The sequence below is a fragment of the Euprymna scolopes genome, chromosome 3 (genome assembly GCF_053919585.1).
Source record: "Euprymna scolopes isolate OS-2025 chromosome 3, ASM5391958v1, whole genome shotgun sequence".
NCBI lineage: Eukaryota > Metazoa > Mollusca > Cephalopoda > Sepiida > Sepiolidae > Euprymna > Euprymna scolopes.
The window spans coordinates 126159095-126176952 of record NC_136484.1 but is presented as its reverse complement, the minus strand read 5'-3'; the positions used below and the strand labels follow the sequence as shown (position 1 = coordinate 126176952).

The 17858-nt window shown below is 33.8% G+C and overlaps 1 protein-coding gene across 2 annotated transcripts in view; it reads right to left on the bottom strand.

The window, feature by feature from the left end:
- Positions 1–6870: 6870 nt before the first annotated feature.
- Positions 6871–17858, bottom strand: part of LOC145258632 (cystinosin-like) — a 137177-nt gene continuing 126189 nt past the window's right edge. Inside the window, exons 10-11 of one of the 2 annotated variants that reach the window (XM_080116625.1) lie at positions 16512–16581; positions 6871–7231 (exon numbers count right to left, since the gene is read on the bottom strand). In XM_080116625.1, the coding sequence (XP_079972751.1) occupies positions 16532–16581 (50 nt within the window). In that variant the 3' untranslated portion in view covers positions 6871–7231; positions 16512–16531. The remainder of the gene's footprint in view (positions 7232–16511; positions 16582–17858) is intronic. The other variant, XM_080116624.1, reaches the window with a different exon arrangement.

Below are 17858 nucleotides of genomic sequence, written 5' to 3'. Positions count from 1 at the left end.
CTGAGTGAGGTCATAAGCAATGGCAAAATCATGACAAAACCTCCCCTCATCATCTGTCTTATTTGAATGGGTCAGCCATTCCATATGGACGTTGAAGTCACCACAGATGTGGATATTAGCCGAGGGATGTGAAGACAGTTTGTGGTCTATTTTCTCAGATATGCTCTTAAAGATAGTAACTCCGCTGTTGTGGGGCCTATAGAGGGAAAATATAAATGCAGTGGTGTTAGCAAGTGCAACCCTGAAGCACATATAGGGTAAATTAGGATGTTCTCTAGAGATATCCCTGCCACACGGGAAGCCATCCTTAATGTAGGCACATATTCCATGCCCATGGCGATCTTGGGTGTCAGATTTAGCTGTTAAATTAGAGTATCCGTTAATTATGAACTCATCTAGGGAAGTGGTCGGCCCTATTCCAGTTTCACTTAGAAATAATATGTCCGGTTTCATCTCCTGTAATTGGGTTTCAACCTCTGGAAGGTTGGAACATAGACACCTGATGTTGGAGAAGGAGACCTGGTAGTAGGGGTCTACGTTGGAAGATGGGGTTCTAGGTTTAATCGAGTTTTTATTCTGGAAATATTTCATGTTGAGGTTTTGGGATTTGTGGAATAGGTCGGCATACTTGGTTAGAGCAGTACAGAGAGGGAAAGTAAGAGAGAAAAAGACGGAATTTTTTTTTTTTTGTAGCACACGAAAAGGTAAAGCCGTAACAATTACCCACTAGTATGGCATCGAGAGGCCCCACCAGAGATACTGCATGGTCCAGATCCACTCACCAAATGGCAATACAGCAGTCCAGTACTTTGCGCCTGCTGATAGGACAGCCTCCTTAGTGGTTAATCCAAGGTTCGGGTCCCTAACTATCAGGCAGATAACATCAGCCCAGACAAAACGTTTACCTCCAGCACCCTTACTAGTGACATGGCCACAAGGACAGACAGAGACAGAAAAATTTCCGACATCTCAGACTACTGGTCACCAAGTACTACCGACCTTTAAGCAGCTTTTTCTTCACCCTTTGTCAGAAAAATCACTCATTGAATGAGGACTGAATGTCTGCTAAAAACTTTTCTCATCTGCATCAGACTGGCACGAAACAGACCATCTTAAAGGGCAATGCCCTGGATGCATAATATGTGAAAATTAGATAAAGATTCATTCTGTGGGGGTCAACTGGACCACTTTTTGGAACGGGGGGGGGGGATGTTCGCTTTCCGCATCTCTTTTTTTTGCAAGTCACACACACATATTAAACTAAAACTATGTTTAAAATGCTTATTTTGCAACGTTATGATGTCATAAGCACTCATGGCCATGTGGACAAAACCGTTTGCGCATAAGTTTTTGCTTTCTTCCCATCTTTTGCATTTCACGTTCAAGCCCAGCCACCGTGGCTCATTTTTTTTTTTTTTTTTTTAGTTGCACATGTATTCCCTACTATTTTGATTGAAAGAAAAGTTGTTTGGATTTTTTTGAGGGGGGAGGTCCAGTTCTATCAGGAGTCACATCAAAAATGCTCTATGGGGAAATATATTTTCTTTTCCTGTGGAACAGTGCGCAAATGAGACTACTGAATGGTTCAATGTAGCAATTGAAGCACATGTTCCCACACGTAAGTTCTATAGCAACCCCTACTCTCCCCAATGGTTTACTTCTTGATCAAAGGCAGCATGCATACCGCAGATTTATCTGACATAAATCCAGTACAAATAGACACAAGTTTAAAGAAGCTAGAAGTAATTGTAAGAAGGAAATAGCCAAGAAAGAATATACTGAAGCGCAAACATTAGGAACTTGTGATTTCTGGAAAATCTATAACAATGTAGTAAATAATGGGCAATCAATAATTCCCTCCCTATCCAACAATCATGAGGTTGTTTGCACAGCAACTGAGAAGGCTAATCTGCTTGCCTATTGGTTTGCCTCCAACTCTACTTTGGACCCAGCAAACCACTCTCCCCCAGATTTTCCTCTGTGTTAAAATGTTTTTGATTGCCAATGAGGGTATGATCCCAATGGTTCCGACGATCTTACTTACGATTAGGACAATCAACCAATCAGAAGACACTAACCTTATGATAAAAATATCGAATTTTGGATTCAATTCAGTTCGCTATCAACCTCTGTCTTGAACGGACTGAATCGGGACTGCATTGATTCTTCGTCGCCATCTTTGTTATTAAGAATTACTCTACACTCAAAATCGTGACTGCATTGATTCTTTGCCGATTTGATTTACTACCGCTATATTTGTTCAACATAATGTCTCAACACTTAAAACTCTGCAGACAGAAACCATGCTATAGATAATCTGAAAATCACTCCTTCTCAGGTTCATATCATAAAAAACCTAAACAAGCAAATGAACTTGATCTCATCCCGATTGTAGTATTAAAAAAATGCTCCACTGAGGTTGCTCCAACTCTTCAAACTTTTCAACAAATGCCTTAACGAATCTTGCTTTCCTGACTGCTGGAAAACTGCTTTTGTGGTACCAGTTTACAAGAATTCTGACAAAAGAACTGGCCCATTAAATTATCACCCCATTAGTCTCCTCTCTCTTTTCACCAAAAATATTTGAGTCCATAATTAATCACGCTCTAGTCCACCACCTCACAGCTGCTAAACTTCTGTCTGACGAACGGTATGAGGTTAGGCAGGCCTGTTCTGCTGCAGATAACCTAACTGTAATCTCTGAACATATATACCATGCACTGAATAAAGCAGGGGAGGTTAGGGCTACTGCCTTAGGTATATCTAAAGCTTTTGACAGGGTATGGCACGATGGTCTTCTCATGACAATCAAATTGTATAGTATTACTGGACGAATACTTAACATAATTAAATCCTTCTTAAATAAGAGAAGAATCCAGATTGTCCTCGATGGTTGTATGTCAAAACAATGATATAAATGCAGGTATACCTCGGGTCGATCCTTGGACCTTTATTATTCCTGATATTCATAAATGACCTCCCTGATAAAATTGTCTCTGAGATGAGCATATTTGCTGATGGCATCACGCTCTAAAACAAGCACGAGGGGAAAATGAATGAGCACACATCCAAGGCAATGGCAGAAACCCTAAAGGAAGACCTCCAGTCTTAGTGGAATAGGGACAAAAATTGATGGTCACATTCAATACTGCCAAGACTTAGCTTCTTTCCTTTAATAACTACAAGGAATCTTCTCAACCACTTATAGCCATGGCTAATAATACATTACCTGAAAGTAATTCATTCAAACTCCTCTGCCTAAGATTCACGGGAAAAATGAGTTGGAACAGATACATTGACCGCATTTCCAGGGCTACTGGAAGAAGGTGGGCTCTCTTTACTAAGCTAGAAAGTTACTTATGCCTGAGAGTATCCTGTACCTCTATAAGGCCATTATTCGCCCATATATTGAGTATTGTTACATTTGGGCTGGTACATCTGCTATTGGTCTCTCCCTCCTAGACAGGGTTCAAAAGAGAATTGCAAACCTAATAGGTCCCGCAGTATCAGGTAGGCTCCCTATCGACGAAATGCTTTACAAGTATTTTAATGGTAGGTACTCCAACGAACTACAAACCCTTGTACTCCCTCAACATAAATATCCACAACAAATCTAAGCAGCAATATCCCACCCCTACACAGTAGAAATCCTCAGATGTAAGAAAGCCTTCTAAGCTAATAGTTTCTTCCCCAGAACTGCTAGACTTTGGAATTCCCTTCTGGGCTTCTGCTTCCCTGACTGCATTTACATGCAGAAGTTCAAGTGTAATGTAAACAGATATCTTGCTGCTCAACTCCCTACGTAGTACGCCTGCAAGTTATGTCCTAGATAGTAGCTTCCTACATCAAAGTGGCACTGTGCCTTGTTTGGGGTGAAAATGCAATAAAATAATTGGAAATTTTCAGATTTCCAACTACCAAAAAAAAAAAAAAAAAAAAAAAAAAAAAAAAAAAAAGAAAGCACCAATGTTCAAAACAACCAAAATAAAGACAACAGTTCAAAAATCTTTGTGTTGCGTTGCATCAATATTCACAATTAATTCTGGAGTGGATGGTGGGTATAAAAGCGAAACCGAACGTACCTTTTTTTATCTTGTTTTCATGCCTCTTTCCTGTGTCATTGTGTTTCACCGTTCTTCGCATTTGAAAACAAAAGCTTTCTCATCACATAGTAACAGATGCGAGTCGGGTTTTATCGAGTAAATTTACTACAGTCGAAGTCACATTGTTGCTTCTCATTACTTGCTATGATCTTAGCCGCCATTTGCTTCTTCTCGTCAACTCCACCCAATCCCTTTTCTCTGGGATCCAGAGACAGACTTTTTTGGTCTGTTCTCTCTGACACTCCAAATCAAACTTTCCATGATTTCCTTTCAATCTTCCTCAAAATCGTGTTCCACAAATTGTTCTGTGACGTGGCAATCCGATGAAATCACGCCACCTCAACAACTGCTCTGCTTGTTCGACCCGTCTCTCTAATAGTTATGACATTTTTGATGAATAAACCTGCCTGTGCTAATAACTCTTAATCTAAAAAAAAAAAAATGAGCTTGTATTCTCAATTCTATATCTTGTACTAGCCACAACTGCCAGTCAGTCTACATCGAACCATTATAGAATATTTGAACTCGGACCAAAGTATAATATTGGGCCTACTTAAAAAAAGAAGACTTGTTCATGTTTTGTTTCTTAGAGGGCATTTTTGTTGTTCCACTCTATAATTTTTTTGTTGTTCCACTCTATAATTTTCTAATGAAACTCTAGATGATCATCGATATAATAAAGTTGTTTTTTTCCCTGTACATTCAAACATTATAACTCAATAACCAAATATATGCTAGCTTGTTCTGTTATCCAATAAAGCTAAGCTCGTAAGTATGCTATACGTTCATTTCATCTTTTAAACTTTTTATATTTTCTGCCTTAACTGTTTCTCCCAGATAAACCTTTCCAAAAGAAGGTGGTTTTCATTTTACTTCTTAATATCTACTCCTACTGCCACCAGCAACACTGGCGCCAAATTGTTCATGGCATAATAATGCCACGAACACAGTTTGTGCTTATTTTTATACATTACTGTTTTCTGTTACCTATTGTACATTTTAATTGAGATAATGACTGCTCCCAGTTTGATGGAACATAAGAATACTGGTTTTATAATTCTCCTATTCACTTCATTATTTAAACTTATACGTATTTTCTTTTTTATGTTCGTTTTACATTTTTAACATCATATGACTTATGTAACATTATCAAGACACCACCAAGAAATTAAGTCAATTCAAATTGGTTTTTCAGAATCTGAAAAATAACGCATTTTTTCAATGTTTTGAATCTGCATTTAATAATAAAATGTACACAACTAATAAATAAATAAACTAATAAATAATACTGCTACCGTATATCTCAGCTGAGATTAATGTTGGATCTAGAATTTCTTGATTAAACAACAACAACAAAAAAAAAAATGGATGACTATTCAACTTCAACAACAAAACAAATACAGAATCACTTTCGGGGGCAGGGGAAAACTTTAACTTTTTTTTTATTATTATTACGCACAATTATTACATTATTATTTTAGATTTCAGTGAAACCTTGTGGAAACAAATAAACACTTCAGAATTTACAATGAAGGATTAGTTTCACATAAAACTAAATATTTCGAAAAATAAATACATACATAAATTTCAATTCCTGATTTTATTCTAAAAAAAAACAAAAAAACTCAACGCATTTGTTCAATGGTGGTTTAAATTTTCTTCATGTCTAATAGTAAAAATGTAAACAAATATTTTGGTGACTAAACTAGGAAATCACGCTGTTGCTGTATGCTCAACGGAATTTTCTGAATACAAATTGGGACTTATTCTATAAAACCCTGCAGAAGAAAACATACACAGGGATTTTCAGTATTTGCAGTAATGAATTAGTTTTGTACATACTTTTACCACGCTGTTTTTATTTTATTTATTAGATTTTATTTTTTTTTTACTTGTGAAACACCCCAGAAAACATAAATATATAAAGAGCAGCAGTAAACCCCAATGTTGCTCAGGAAGAGGATCAATGTTGATTCTCTAATCTTTTTTTTTTTCTAAACTGACACATACATAGACTCTGAGTTTTATATATCTCTATCTCTCTATATATAAAAGGTAATTTGTGTGTGACTCCAAAACAGCTTGGCCGATTTGTTTTTTAAAATTTCACACAAATGTAATTTATGGGTCTGGAAATGTTCTTAGGTTTTGTATCAGAATGCCTTCAGTAAGTATAAAAAATCTGCACCCCTCCAAAAATTTCCCTTGCATCACCTGAAATGTATATTGAATAATAGAGTTTTACTATATAGATTTTCTGACAGAACACCAGAAGCCAGGCAGTGCTGCATCTGAACTTGTTTAATAACGTTAACAAAACATGTTCAATTTAGGTCCTAAACTTTAGGACGTTCTGAACTTGCGGTTAAATACATGGTTGGATTAAACCTACTCAGTCATGTATTTAATGGCTACTTAACAATACTTAACTGTAAAATAAAAGCAACAAGTTAGTACACTGCAAAAGAAAAAACAAACAAACAAAAACAAAAAAAAAAAAACAGCAAAAAAAAATGATGAATAACATATAGTAGCCAATATCCTATTTTTTATCTAAACTTTTCTCGCACCCCCTGGAATATTGTCTTGCATCTCCAGTGGGTGCGAGCACTCCAGGTTGAGAATACCTGCATTAGTTGAATAAAATTGTTTAAAATTAAAATATACTTTTAAAAAAGGTTAATTTAAAAGTTGTTTAAACGGGAATTTCCATAGTTTGTGTCTAACAATTTTATTCTTGTATATAAAAAAAATTGAATAAATAAATAAAACAAGTAAGACCATTTTTTTTTTATTTAATAATACTTTATTTTATATCCACACACACACAAAAAAAAAAAATAAATAAAAAAAAATGAGGAAGTTGGTTAAAAAAAAATTAAAAAATGGAGAAGTCGGTTTGAGAAAAAAATGATTTGTGGAAGGCTTTGAACTTTATGGAATAAGCTGTGGAATAAAGTTGGAGGGAAAAAAACAGAAACGCTTTTGGTAAAGCTCAATGTTTAAAAAGGAATCTAGGAGGCTGGAATATAATGGTGGGGAAAAAAAAGATTATCAAAAAAAGGTCATGGTTAAAATTTGAAATTAACAAATCATACCACCAATGATTTGTTAGATCAACTGTAAGTCTGGAAGTAGAAAATTTTATTTCAAAATGAAATGGAATTAAATTTTTATAATAAAGAAAATAAAGGTTTGTTGCGTGTTTCCAATTAATCGTCATAATTAAACTATATAAAAATAAATCATTTATTGATAATTTTTTTCTTTAAATTGCTGTTCTTAATGATGATATTTATATTTCAACCACGTTTCAGCCGATATACTCTCCTGTCTTCTTTTGTTGTATTGTTCATTTACAGTGATGTTTGTTCTTCATATTCAAATACGATTGTTAATTTTTATTTGTGTATTGCATAGGCTGATGTTTCCTGTGCCTGAATCTAAACACAAATTAACAAAGTTTCTTTCTTAGGACTACCCACCTGTGGAATTTTGTACCGCAGGTCTGCTTTCCAGTTAACTACAACATGGTCGTTTTCAAATTCAAAGTAAACGAGTTCTTATTGGGTCATTCACATAACTAATCAAATTCTATCCAATTTCCACCATTACGGTTTATTATGCTGTTGTCTAAATGATCACCTTATATACAATGACGTTTATCCTTCATTAATGAGGATTCCCTTTGTTAAAAAAAAAAAAAAATTAATCTTTCAACTAAAGTTTCATTGGATTTAAGAGCCAACGATGGAAAATAAAACTTTTGAAAGCATTCCCATATATATATATATATATATATATATATATTTGCCCAAAACCTCTGGCCGTGGTGGAAAAGAAACTAAAATTTGCTGCTATGGTTTCAAATGATCTATTTTAGCAAGGGGAGACTTGATTCCAAGTATTTTTCATATGTTATATCTCCCCTTTTTTGGAAATAGGATGTGATTATGAATATCTCCAGTATCAAATAATCCTTCTACACTGTGAAATTTACTTTATGTAAAGAGGAGAGATATAACATATGAGAAATAAAATATTGCAGCATGAAGATTTTTTTAAAATTCAATTTATAACATTACATAATCAATTCTTAATGCTGCAATATTTTAAGTTGTAAATTTTTTATATTTTTTACTAGAATATCTTGCCCTTTTCTTTCCCAGTTTTAACAACTAATCCTTTACTTTTCATGCTCGCATTTTTCTATTGTAATATAACATGAAAACTATCGAAATAATATTCCATGATAAAAAAGGGAAAGAAGAAAAACAAAATTATATATTCATCATTTTTATCTTTATTCCAAAGCTTCCATCAAGATAATTAATTTGAAAAGATAACATACATACTTGTATGTTATTTCTCTCTCTCTCTCTCTCTATATATATATATATATATAGACACCGGCTCAAATAATGTCCATATATTCACACTTTCGTTTAATAAGTGACATTCACTATCGAATCGTATTGCTTGTATTACACATGTCGAATACTTTAATTAAATAATGTCTATTTTTAGACCAGAAGAATTGTGATGTTTTTCTCATCTTTACATGGCTCAGAAAATTAACACCACTTAATTGGTATGAAGAATTAAATATACTTTTGCTTACACCAGTTGTAAAATGTTAATAGTTTTATACTTGCATTATTTCACGTACACATGGAATACACTTTGCAAGCCTAATCGCTTTATTATTATTATAGACGATATTGATAAATTAGTAGAATCTTCATGAGGAGTGGTGGTGGTGGTGATGATGATGATGATGGAAGCTTTTTCGATCCACCTCATTAGAAACAATTGATGGCTTCATTTATGTATTTAAGATGTTTTTATATAAATTATGATTTAAGATTATAATTTAATTCTGGATAAATGTATAAATTCCATGAAACATTTTGGTTAAAGCTTAGAACATTAAAATGCTTTCAGAAAAAACAAAACAATGGTTTTTCGTCAATCTATTTGTAAAGTTATTTTTCGTCATCTGTAAAAGGTTCATAAAAGATGCCTCTATTAAACTTAAGTAGTTTAAAAATAGACAAAACTTAGAAACATCTTTCATGAATCTTTTACAAATGACCAAAAGTAACATAAATATACCAAATACAAATACATTGAGTACACTGTGAAGGCTGCTGCAAATAAGGTGAGTTCCCTCTATTGAGCTAGAAAACTACTTATACCTGAGAGTATCTTGCCACCATTCACCTATGCATGGAGTATTGTTGCCACATCTGGGCTGCTGCATCTACCACTAGCTTCTCCCTTTTGGATAGGGTCCCAAAAAAGAGTTTTTAATATAATAGATTCCACTTTATCAACTAAGCTCCAACCCCTGTCCCATCACTGCAATGTTGCATTTCTGTGCCTGTTTTACAAATATTTTAATGGCATGTGCTTTGATGAACTTGTTGCACCTCAATGTACATATCCCGACAGATCCACTTAGCAACAAAATCTCACCCCTTCACTCTTGAGGTCTCTAAATGCCAGAAAGCTTTCTACTTTGAACAGCTAGACTTTGTGTTGCAATATTTTGTTACTATAATGGGGTATGATCCCACACAGTCGGACGATTCTATTTATAAACGATGCTGCTAAGAACTGACGAATCAAATTAATTCATGTTCTGCTACAAACCAATCAGAAACCAGAATTGCTTCATAAATATTAAACCTTTTCTGGTGCAATTTCACATGTTCTTTCCCGGGTTTCGACACGGTAAGAATATTTTATTCTGTGGAACTGTCTACTACAAACAAGTCACCTACCAGGACTTGTGTGTAACAGCGAACCATCTGAAACTCAAAATGGCTTACACTTCTGCTACCACTTTTTTTTTTTTTTTTTACAAAGGCGTCACCACATTATCAAGGCCCAGAGGCCACTCAAGGATAAGGGTTAAAGAGTGTACAGTAGAAATTGGTCAATATAGTAATCATTAGTAATGAAAATTTGGTAAATTTAATAACTTATATGGAACGGCTCATCAAGAACTTATTTACTTTAGACTTGAACACAACCATATTGTAGTCAGTCGGAAAGCAGGAAAACGGAAGACAATTCCACAGGCGTGCAGTTCTAAGAAAGAAGCTTTGTTCATGGAATCTACGTTTAGGTTTAGGCATAGATAAAGAGTGGGGGAAATTATTGATAGTGTTTACAGCTAGACGAGTGTTTCTTGTGAAAGTTTGGCGAGGGGGGACCATAGATTGAAGCTCAGTTGAACACTTTCCATGAAAATAACGATACATCAGAGACAAACTCGCAACATCTCTTCTGTGAGATAGAGGTTGCAAGGAGGAGAAAAGGACATCTCCTACGAGGCTACGAAGTCTATTTTGAACTCTATCAAGGCAGGACAAGTCTTTTCTAGCAGCTCCTGCCCAGATGTGGCAACAGTACACTTGTGTGTAACAGCGAACCATCTGAAGCTCAAAGTGGCTTAGACTTCTACACTTTGGAATTCCCTTTCTGCTACCTGCTTCTTGACTGTATTGATATGCAGAAGTTCAAATATGATGAGATCCCTGGCGACACCAGATGATCTTGCTTTTCAAATAGAGGAAGAGAAGATGGGAGAGGAAAAACAGATGTTTATGAGATTCCTGTCCACAGAAAACAGTAAATATTTCAATGAGAGAAGAAATAGTGAATATTTCGATGTGAAATAAATAAATAAATAAATATGATAATGAGATTCTTGAGTTGGCAGAAAAAGCAATATAGGGTCGTTTTCTGATTTAGGTTAGAACAACAATTCAAATTATTAAAGAAACAATGTTTTGTTGAAAGGCACAATGACTTGGGTTCAAAAGGTCTGTTTTGGTGTCTGGGAGGTGTTGTCGTTGGGCCCATCTGTTATGTTTAACTACCAGATCAAACCAAGTGATAAGTTAGTTGGACAGATAAATAAATAAATTGAACCTAGGGAGAGATATGGTCATGAAATACGAAGAAGAGAGAAAAGAAAGAGAAAAGGAAAAGAATAAAATAATGAGTTCACGAGAGAAAGAAAAGAATAAGATAATGGAAAAAAGAAAGAATAACTCCAAAAAGGTGGAGGGAGGAATTTCTGATTTGATAAAAACGATCGACTTTTTGGAGTTAGAGTCCAGAGTGGTTCTTTTTACTGACTGGCATCGAGACGTACACATCGCTCTCACCCCGCCGAAACCCTCATAAGAGCTAAGTTGAAAGGCTCTTGTTCTTAGCTGGGAAATTGATTAGTGGAACTTAAATATACAACCTGCATCATGAAGCTTGAATCAAAGAACTCGACTAAACAAGTGTAAACCGATTTATGAATAATTATTTTGTTTTATTATATAAAAATGTCCCAGAGTTTTTCCTTGATTCTCGATTTGCCAGCCTGAATGAAGATACAGTTTGTTTCAGATATCCCCTGACGCCAGATGATGAAGGAGACAGACTGGATCCAGCACAAAGCCAGAGTGACGGCTGAAATCGACAATGTTGCCACACGGACTTAGGGTCATGCACATTTCGCGTGCCCTGAGCAGCAGAAGATATTTTCCAGTGACCAGTGAGAGTCTGATCACCCTTGAGGGGTCCACCACTAGACAAATAAGAATGTAGCCCTGCTAGGTTGCATCTATGGTCCTGTGAGCTGGGAGCGACGAACACGGCCAGAAGTACATCACATGTATGCTCCCATGAACCAGGATAGCGACGGATGCGGCCCGGTCCTCGGATGAGAGAGGGGAAGGGTTATATATTATACAAATATAATGTAAAATAACATCTTGGTAATCTTTCCTAGGCATGGTCCCAAATAGTAGCCCTTACGTTCAAATGGCGATATGCCTTGTTGGGAGTGAACGTGAGTAAAAGTAAAAAAAAAAAATTTTTTACTATTGCTTTTATTCAGACTATCATCCTCATTATTTTTATTTTATTTTTTCTTTTGACCACATTTCGAACAATATAGTCTCCAACTTTCTTCATTATCTACAAGGTTTTTCCTACATTAAATGTTGATTAAAATACATTAAATGTATGCTAACATTTTCTACAAAATTAACCTGTTCCCTGATTATCTCGGTCCTGGATATGACCTTAAACTATATCCGATGGTGAGGCCCCAGCTTGCGGGCTTTGGGGAGTGTAGAGCCATCCTTTAATAGCCATTGCTCCCAGGTCCACTCTGACCCGGAGTGGTAGTACCTGTTAGGGTCCCAACTATGGGTTAAATAGAAACTGACTTAAAAAAAAAAAAAAATACTCTATTAAAAAATTGTTCTTCAAAATCACTTGATTCGGCATTAAATAACCTGAAAAGGGTTGATTTGCCGTAAAACAAAAACAACCAACCAACCTGATTATCTCAGGATAGTCATCGTGAGCATTACATTTTTTTCTTTTTCTTTTTTTTTACAATCTCAAATATTCTGTGACTAAAACTAAATTTACTAACCGGAGATGCTTCGGCTGCTGATAATTCCGTTTTTCTTATGAGTTTTGAGAACTTTCAGTTCTTTTTGCAGCATAAGTCTTGCTGTATTTTTGCATATGTTTATTCTGTGACAAGAGCAAACGTAAGATATACATAAAGAATTTCAAAAGAAGAATCTGCCACAAAATAAACACATGAAAAACAGAGCAAGGCTTATAAGACAGCACCGAGGACTTAACTTTCAATCTTCTGAAAACTTACTTATAACAGATTATACACAGCACTTTATCCATTGCAACACAATCTGCTTGATCATGGCCGACAAGACGAGAAGAATCTACAATTAAATTCAATGTAATCGTAGGAGCATCTTCTCAAATTCTGGAATCTTTATGTTGAACCCTTTAATTTGGATAGAATATCAAATGGAACCTTTTATTTAATATATGGGGGTAGATTGTTCTTGTTTCATCAGCTATGGATAGAAGAGAGAGAGAGAGAGAGTGGCAAAGGCGAAGCAACATAATGTCTTATGACAAACTTCTTTCTCTTTTTCTTGCTCTTTACGAAAGGCATAAACAGGCAAAAGAGGGATAAAGAAGGAAGTTCATACAATGCTTCACACCAGACGACTATCTTCTTTTTTTCTATCATAAACTTAAACACTATATAATGCAGTAGTAAGAGGAGAAGCGGATAGTTCTGTGAAGAAAAAGAAAAAAACAAAATGGAATCTGTGATGAGCAGATGACAATGAGTAGAGGCGCAAAGTTTAAAGAAGAAAATTGTGAGGAACCGATTTAGTGGTTGAATAATATATTGTTTTACCAGAGATAAAAAGGTTACATGTCTACAAAAAAATAACATTTTATACTGGAATGTTGGGAGGTGACGGTTAACGAACGATACTGACTGACAACCCAAGTGTTCCAAGTTCGAATCCATTTCGTTACACAAAAATCACTTTCACATAGAATGTTGGTAACCTTCACTCAGTCCCTCTCGTAAATACCCGATGTCTTTCTAGAAAGAATTCCAAGTGAGAAAGAATGAGAAAAATATCGGGGAAACCAATGCTAACAATAAGATCTTCAGATTCATATATATGATGATGATAGTGAAATGTTTATGTGCAGAAAATGTGAAAACAGATTATTGAATACATTATCGCTCAAACATTGATCTTCTATTATTCTATCAAATTTAATCGTGATCAAACTTATCAAAATAGGGTTATTTGTGTCCGATTTGGTTCTCAATGAGGACAAATGCATCTAAACAGACAAGTATTGAACTTTGAACTTTTGTATATTATTTTTTATTGGAATCCTTTGAGATGAGTAATTTGCGCATTTATTTATTTGTGGACTGTTATCCTCATTTTCATAGTTGTTAGTTGTTCCTATTTACAATGCCTCCCCACGGGACAGAGTTAGACACCAGGGTCGTTTTTTAATGTGGAGAAAAGGAACAAAAATAAAAATCGTCTCAGGTGTGAAGGATTTCTCCTCCACCGACAGAGAACAAGAAATTGAAGTGCAGCATCTGAAGAACAGATTTTCAGAGTTGTTGTTTCACGTTTCGGCCAAATGATCCTCTGGCCTCCTTCAAGTGATAAACTTCGACAGGATAGGAATGCTAACTGTATACTCAGTAATTACTGCCTTACATAGTTGTTGTCGTCTCACCACGTTTTTGGCCAGCTAATACTCTGACCTGCTCAGAGGATTGGCTGGCTGAAACATGGTGAAACTACAACTATGAGGATGAGGATAACAGTCCATAAATAAATTTTAACTTTTGATCAACATAAAAATATATATTAAATGCTAAATACATTATTCCACCTAAAAACAAAGAAACTTTCTTTTTCTCCATTTTTAGTTTTCATTTGTATTTTCTTTTACATATGTTGCGTTATTGCATCAGATTACTTATTGTAACCATATTCATATGTTTGTCTTTCTTTTGCCAATTATTCTATGTAATGTGTTCTTACCTGCAGACAGCCTTATAGAATTTAACATCATACTCCAAGCCAATGAACTCCAGCAAAAATATAAAATTTATGTCCAGTCAAAATTTCTAAATACAACTCATTTGTATTTAAGATTTTTTTTTTAGCAATTATGGCATCTTTTAGTAACGATTTTCAAAATTGTATAAGCATTACACGCTATAAACTAAAAATACTTGAGATAATGTTTCATTGTGGTTGAAATTACGGAATAAACCAATTCTTGCAAGAAAGAATAAACAGTTTTGCAATGAGTTTTGCGAACACAAAGGTGTAAGGTAATAAAAATTTTATGGCTATCTTGCTTTTATGAAATTTACTTAGGAACTTATTTGAATTGATTTTTTTTTTTTGACATGGAGATATGTCTATGCATATTAATCTTGCTTCTTCTCAGATGTATTATGACACCCACACAGTTAACAGCCCTGGCTCGAATGTGTGTGCATGAAACCAAAATATAACTCAACAGAATAGGTCTTCCATGAATTGCAACAAGTTGTCTGAATTTATGTACTTATGTTTATTATTATACTAGTAAATAATTTGGTGAACTCTGGAATCTGCACGAAATTTTAACTGAAACCCCCACTTTTTTTAATTAACAGGAAGAGCAGGATTTTGTTTCTTCAGCTATGACTTTGTAGAAGTCTTAAACAATTCGTAACTGTATTCTTAGTATTGCCTGCATTGAACCATCAAACTTAGAAGATTGTCACTAAGAATTTTATGTTATGTTTTTCACTGCTGACAATCATGAACTCAGACGAAAACAATAACGTAGCATCAGAACAATCAAGTTACTGACTGCTTAAAAAAGTACACGTACAGTTGTGATAAGTGCTTTTGAGTAATTATATACGCATAATATTACACAAACGTAATTAAGATAGAAAAGTTGTCAACTTATGATACACAGGATCATTGGAAATGATGATCTCATTTATAAATGTAGTATTGGATGTCTGAAAGTCACATGATGATTCTATTCTGAAAGTTGAAAACTATGCAAATTGATAAAATATTAAGTTTTCTGTCGTTTAGTAGCAGTTATTTATACATTTATATAAAAAAAAATATATATATTTTTCACTAATTTATTGTGCGTAATTTCTATACAAAAATATTTGGGATAATAATAAGGTAAATTTCAACTTTAACTATCAAAATATTGATAATTTAAAAAAATAAACTCAAAATCATTTTATCAATTATAAAAGGAATAATTGAACAAATAAAAGAACATGCCTCATTTTAGATGGATAATTGAAAATAAAAGTGAGAGGGAATAGGGTAAATCTGATTAAATCAACCACGAGGACAATGGATTGAAAAAAAAAAAACAAAAAAAAAACAATGAATAAATAGTTTGAAAAAGAAAAAAAAAAAAAGTAAAAAGAAAAAAGAAAAAAAAGATAGATAAAAAAATGTAAATAGCTCATCTCAAAAATCTAGACAATAAAAAAAAAATCCTGCCAGTTTTCTATTTTAATAGTTGATGAATCATTTATATATGCGGATGTAGTAAATATGAGCATAAACAATACACAACTAATCACCAGCATTGAATGTGAGCAATACACAAAGAACTTGAAAGTACATTGGCCAGAAATGTAGTTGAAAAAATAAGAATCAATGGCGAGAAAATATGGTTAAAATAAAAACAGTACAAATAATAAATTCAGACAAAAATATGGGATGAAGTCACACAATTTTGGGACAATAAAAAAAACAAAAAAACAATATTATGGCTTAATAGGAAATATTTAAAATAAATGATGCAACAATTTTTTGAACTTAGAATTGTCTTAAAAAAAATTGTTATTGAAATGGTTGACCAACTGTAAAATAAACAAAACTAATCTGCAACTCCAGTATAGAAGGACGGATTAATTAAAAATCTTATTTAAAAATCTACAGAAACAACAAAGAAAGAAAATAATAAAGAAAAAAAAATCACCTTTTTGGGGGAAAAAGGCTTTACTCTTTTTTAATTTCGATTTCTACATCCTCATTTATACCATGCTTTCCTGTCTATAAAAAATATAATTTTCATCAGAAAATAAAAAATAATTTTTACATTCAAGTCTGAAACTAAAATGAAAAAAACAAAAAAAAAAATTAAAAAAAAAAAAACAAAAAAAAAACAAAAAAAAACAGAAACATAAAAAAAAATGTTGAAAATGGCCGCTAATGTTAAATTTCAGATTAGTTTTTCTAGATATAAAAATAAAATTTTAAAAACGAATTAAAAACAAAAAAGGAAAGATTCTCCAGACACAATACCAAACAGGATAGTTTGATTAATTTCAGTGGTGAGTTCTAGTATATGCCTGTCTTTGGCCATTTAAGGCTGCTATTATCGTCTCCTCTTCCTCCTAACAACAGCAACCAATAAATTTTCTCACAGTTGTAGATTTGTATGTCTGCAAACAAATACATCATTGATATCCTAACTCCACACATCGACCTCTTGTGACTTTCAACCTCACATTAACATATATATTCTTCATTTTGGATTTGAATGACATTACAACCCTATTCAATATTTGATGATATGCCTTCCAGTCAAATGTTGTATGTTTCATTTATATACGTAGATATCCCCCCCCCCATATTTAAATATTGTGAATGTTGATATTTTCATACATCCTTAATTTCGATGTACTCATGATTTGAATCATGTTTTTTTTTAATGATTGTACAGTCACACATCACGTGACAATAATCAGTTCATCAAATTTAAATACAAAAAAATTAAACCAAAACTATCATCATGCTTGAGGAAGGCAGATAATCCGAAACATTATAAATATTAAAATAGAGAAAATAATGTAAACTAGCAAGACCTGTGGAAATTCCACAGTGGCATCTTTCATATATAACATATTGCTGCTGGGCATTCTGTGAATGTTTAGCGGGAATGGAGACCCCACAATATTTATATTAAATAACTGTAAAATCTGGTTAATATAGTGTTAGAATATATCTAGTTATTACGGTTTATCTCCTTATAGAAGTTTGTGACATATTTCCATTGTATGGATGCCCGATACAAACAGAAACCCCATCTTTAGACAGAACAGAAACTATCCTTAGAGCCTAACCTGAAGACCAAATAGGTATATTTTAGTTTCACGTACAGCCCAAAAGCGACATCATTTCTTTTAAAAATTTATTTATTTTTACATTGCATTTTCAGTGATCGGGAGATCCTATTTATTAAAAAGGAGGATGGAAGGTGATCTCCCGATAAGAAAATTTTATAATCTTGAAACCGTGACACGCGTATGTATGTAAAAGGTAT